The 5,067-nt window shown below is 40.1% G+C and overlaps 1 protein-coding gene across 3 annotated transcripts in view; it reads right to left on the bottom strand.

Annotated features, from left to right (window-relative positions):
* Positions 1-442: 442 nt before the first annotated feature.
* Positions 443-5,067, bottom strand: part of LOC111148973 (UDP-glucose 6-dehydrogenase) — a 35,072-nt gene continuing 30,447 nt past the window's right edge. For all 3 annotated transcript variants that reach the window (XM_022505830.1, XM_022505832.1, XM_022505831.1), the window contains exon 12: positions 443-1,816. In XM_022505830.1, coding sequence (XP_022361538.1) covers positions 1,706-1,816 — 111 coding nt within the window. In that variant the 3' untranslated portion in view covers positions 443-1,705. The remainder of the gene's footprint in view (positions 1,817-5,067) is intronic.

The following is a 5,067-nucleotide window of genomic DNA, read 5'->3' as shown; positions in this document are numbered from 1 at the left end:
AGCAAATTCTAATTAATAAGTTCATTCTCACCTGGGTCTTTTGAGTAAGGATTCATTTTATGTTCAATCACTCTGATGTTTTTCTCTTTCTGATGTTTTTTTTCACTCTGATCTGCAAACGTTTTCTTAAAGAGCCAGATAGCAAATATTTTAGGCTTTTCAGGCCAAGGGGCAAAATTGGGGACTTACATAACCATTTAAAATGTAATCATGTGAAAACCATTCTTAGCTTACAGGTGGCTCACCAGATTTGGCCCATGAGCTTTGGTTTGCCAATATGTGATCTATTTGCTAAATCCCCACCCTTTCTTACAACATTTGAATGATGTAATACCCTTTTCTCAAAAAAGGAGTAATATTTTTCTGTCTAATGTCAGACTGTCACAACTCATTTGTTACTTGCACTATGACAAAAAATACACCCACACAATTGTTGATAGAGAATATTTTATTTATGTATTTGATATCGGTACAGATGTCTGTCCTCATCTGTATATTTGTCTCTGCATTCTTACTGAGCTGCAAAATTCCTAAAGGATGACACTGTATCGTTCACTTGATTTGTACATTCTCAGCAAAGCACAAGCACCAGATGGACATCTGACATATTTCAATAATGATAAAGGACAAGAGAAAATAAAAGTCAGTAAGAGACATAAGAAAAAAGCACATGGAAACATATAAAAATTCTCATTTTAGAGTTATGCTATACAGAATTTGTAAAATCTACTACTTTAAGTTCATACATGAGATTATATTGGTTTTCTTATTTAAAGAAAAAGGGGAAACTTCAACGAGCTATAGAAATAAAAATGCAAAATAGAGGTAACAAATATTTTTGGCTCTTGAACTAAAAAAATAGTGATCGGTGAGAAAAAGTGAGATGTGAAGAATAAACTAGACCAATACTGATATTCTCTTCATGTTAAAAATAAAATTGCCGTTCAGTCTTACTTGAATTGATTGGAATTGAGCAGTGATGATCTTCTGGGGGTAAAAAAAAACAACACAGCTCCTTAAAACAAAAGGAGCAAAGGAACATTACCCAAACCAAACTTGTAGTGTCACTAGTAACGTGGAAGCATAGGGAAAATATTTTGAGCACATCCAAAGGAAAAAAAAAAAAAAAAGAAAAGCACACAAGGCCCCATTCTGTCCGCTGCATCCTCCTTCCAGGTTCAGAGAGACAGGAAACGGCTTGGCAAACGCCTTACCCAGTTAAGCTGGAAATCTCTAAGTCTCCAGAACACTTTTTGAAACAGTAGCAGGTTTAGCCCAGTATTTAGGACAGCAATCTCATCATTTAAAATACATATTTAATGACAAGTAAATAAACCAATGATCAGAAAAACCAAAGAGTGCCTTTTCCCTTATAATATGATATTAAAAGTGCTGCCTATGGACATTTTGTAAAGTAAAAAGTGTTTCAGGTTTAATTTTTATTTTACAAAAATCGACGCCATTAAAACCGACATGATTATTTACGACTCATCCAATCACTGAAGTAACAACATTATAAAAATATGTAAAAAATATTCTAGATTCATAATACCAGATATGCTAATTCCCGTACAGCTAATATAAATTTGATTATTAAAAAAATAGCTTATTTCCTTAAAAACACTTTGTTCGTTTACCATTTAATATCAGGTAGATATCTGCTATCCTAAAGTACCAAAAAAATTACAAATAAAAATGGCAATGTTTATACTCTGGGTTTCTTGTTTGGCGGATCCTGAAGACTGAACTTTGGAATTTCCCCAGAAGGAGCATATGGAATTCTCTTTGAAGACACTTTTTTCCCAATTGTTTCAATCTAGAGGAGAAAAAGAGACTTTAGAAAGAAAATCTGGAGTATTCTTTTTTCCTTTTAAAAGCAAAAGAGGGAGGCGCCTGGGTGGCTCAGTTGTTGGGCGTTTGCCTTCGGCTTGGGTCATGGTCCCAGGGACCTGGGATCGAGCCCTGCGTCAGGCTCCCTGCTCGGCAAGAAGCCTGCTTCTCCCTCTCCCACTCCTCCAGCTTGTGTTCCCTCTCTCACTGTCTCTCTCTCTCTCTCTCTCTATCAAATAAATAAATAAATAAATAAATCTTTAAAAATAAATAAAATAAAATAAAAGCAAAAGAGGGTCTCAAGTTGTCTGGGTTGCTACGAAAGATCTTTGGTTCCTTCCATGTTTTTTATGTTTCTAGAGTCAGTCTACACTCTCCTCTTCCTAGCCATGTCTGGAGACTCTTACCCCTGCCACTCCTGACACCAGACGCCCTCAGAGGACAGACTCACGTGCCACCAGTGTCTCAGCACATGAATGAAAGCAACTCACAGACCAGGTTCCAGGGGAATCACATTCTCTCTCAAACTCTCTTCTCATGTCTGCTTCCCTTATTCTAAGGAATTAGCATAAGCTGTCACAGCAGAGATTTCAGGAATTCAGGCTTCAGAGTCTGAAAGGCCCCAGCTGGATTCCTGACTGATAACTGCGTCTACCCAGGCTCTCTAGGTCTTTCTTCCTCATTTATAAATGGTGTTACGACCACTCATTTCAAAAGGTTGTGGTATGGATTAAAGCAGATAAAGTGCTCAGCACTGTATCTGACAGACAAGTCAGCCTTCGATAAATAAATGGTAGTCTTTTTATTTTGCATATTACATTTTAAACTGTTCCTCACATATCCAAAATCATTTATCTTATTTTTAAAGGCACTGCTTCTTCAATGACCATAATTTTAGCTCCTCTCTCCAGCAAAAATATACTATACAATTTTCATAAGTGCCTTTGAGTTAAAAATTAATATTAAATTCTGACTCAAAGGGCTTCTGCTTTGTATTCATCAGTTGTCTCGATGACTTATATATGCCCTTTATTTAGTGATTGCATTCCTAATTTTTTTCCTATTTTTTTAAATCCCTAACTACAGGGGTACCTGGGTGGCTCAGTTGTTAAGCATCTGCCTTCCACTCAGGTCATGATCCCAGGGTCCTGGGAACGAACCCCGTTTGGGGCTCCCTGCTCAGCGGGGAGCCTGCTTCTCCCTCTCCCACCTCTCGCTGTGTCTTTCTCTATCAAATAAATAAATAAATCTTTAAAAATAAAAAAATTAAATAAATAAACAAACAAATAAATAAATAAATCCCTACTACAAGAAGTTAACTTTTAGAAGAACTCAAACTCACATTAAATCTATTTATCTATCTTTATATCTCTTCTCCCTTAGATGAGTCATAAAAGTAGAAGAGAAAATGTGTCTGTGCCTTGGAAGTCATCTTTAAAAAATAACATTGCTTCAGTTTAAGTCATGACTGGAAAAAGCAGTCATGTTGTTACTCACTAAGGAGGGGCAGGACAGAAGAATCCCAGGGGTCTCTGGTGGAGTGTTAACAGACAAGGATGTCATCTGCTTCTGGTTGCAAGTGAATCCCTCATGAATGAGAAATGAGCAATGAATTCTAAGTAGGAAGGATCTTCAACAAGTCAGTGACAGGTCAGGAGAACCAGATCAGATCTTCTGAGCAGCAGATAAGGCCCAATCGGTAGGTATGTCTCCGAGGCAGCCGGCACTGAGCAGATAGATGCGCACGGCCAGCTCCGCGCCCTGCCCGGCCCTGTTCTGCTCGAGGACTCTGCTGACTGCTCTCTCCTGGCCTATTTCTTCATCCTCCGCAACCTCCCCTCAAGCCTCCCGCCCCCACATACACGCTGCTCTGAGGAGATGGAAAGTACCTCCTTCTTATTAATACTCTTGTGGCTCCCGGGGAAAATTGAAATTGATGCAACATGGAATGTACTGTTCAGGTTACTGTCGGCTCTCTAAACATTCCATAATTAATTGACAAACTTGGAATTAATTAAAAAGGGCCAGTCCCATGGAAGCTCCCATACTTTTCACTCAGACCTCTCAGGTGCTGGGACAGTGCTGAGCACTCAGACGGTTCAGGATCCCTCCCGTGCAAGATCAGACGATATACTGCCTCTTGTAGTTTTGTTTTGCCTTTTTTTTTTTTAAGATTTTATTAATTTGTCAGATAGAGAGCATAATCAGGGGGAGCGGCAGGCAGAGGGAGAGGGAGAGGCAGGCTCCCTGCTGAGCAAGGAGCCCGATGTTGGTCTTGATCCCAGGACCCCAGGATCATGACCTGAGCTGAAGGCAGAGGCTTAACCCACTGAGCCACCCAGGTGTCCCCATTTTGCAGTTTTCAAAACATTCATATAGGAATAAGAGACCTGGCCTCTGAGGGGGTCAGTGTACTGCAGACAGTTTGACAGAGCAGCCTGGGTGGCTCTGGGAAAAAAAATATTAACTTTTTTTTTTAAAGATTTTAATTTTTTTAAGGTTTTCTTTTTTTCTTTCTTTTCTTTTCTTTTAAAAAGCTTTTATTTATTTGACAGAGAGAGACACAGCGAGAGAAGAAGCACAGGCAGAGGGAGTGGGAGGGGGAAAAGCAGGCTCCCCACTGAGCAAGAAGAAGCCCGATGCGGCGCTCGATCCTAGGACTCCGGGATCATTCCCAGAGCTGAAGGCAGACGGTTAACAACTGAACCACCCAGGCGCCCCAAAGATTTTAATTTTTTATCTGACAGAGTGAGAACACAAGCAGGGGGAGTGGCAGGCAGAGGGAGAGGGAGAACCAGGCTCCCTGCTCAGTAGGGAGCCCAATGCAGGACTAGATCCCAGGACCCCAGGAACATGACCTGAGCCAAAGGCAGTTTGCTACTCAGGTTCCTGAAAAAATTTTAAGTTTGTATATTTTCTTATTTGATCTTTATATGAGGTAAGGCAAGGTAGACAAATACTAAATGATCTTTAGATCACAAATCAAGGAGGGAATAAAGTAATTACAGAAATCACATAGAGATTTCCCAGAGAACTAACATGTTGCCCCAAGTTATGTTATTGCTAAAGTAGGAAATATTAAAATTCTAAAACTCAAACACACTAAAAAGCAAATGACCGGGGCGCCTGGGTGGCTCAGTGGGTTAAGCCTCTGCCTTCGGCTCAGGTCATGATCTCAGGATCCTGGTATCGAGCCCCACATCAGGCTCTCTGCTTAGCAGGGAGCCTGCTCCCCCC

The sequence above is a fragment of the Enhydra lutris genome, unplaced genomic scaffold (assembly GCF_002288905.1).
Source record: "Enhydra lutris kenyoni isolate GAN:26980312 unplaced genomic scaffold, ASM228890v2 scaffoldscaffold21, whole genome shotgun sequence".
In the NCBI taxonomy this organism is placed as follows: domain Eukaryota; kingdom Metazoa; phylum Chordata; class Mammalia; order Carnivora; family Mustelidae; genus Enhydra; species Enhydra lutris.
The sequence above is the reverse complement of the archived record's forward strand: the minus strand, read 5'-3'. Positions and strand labels throughout refer to the sequence as shown.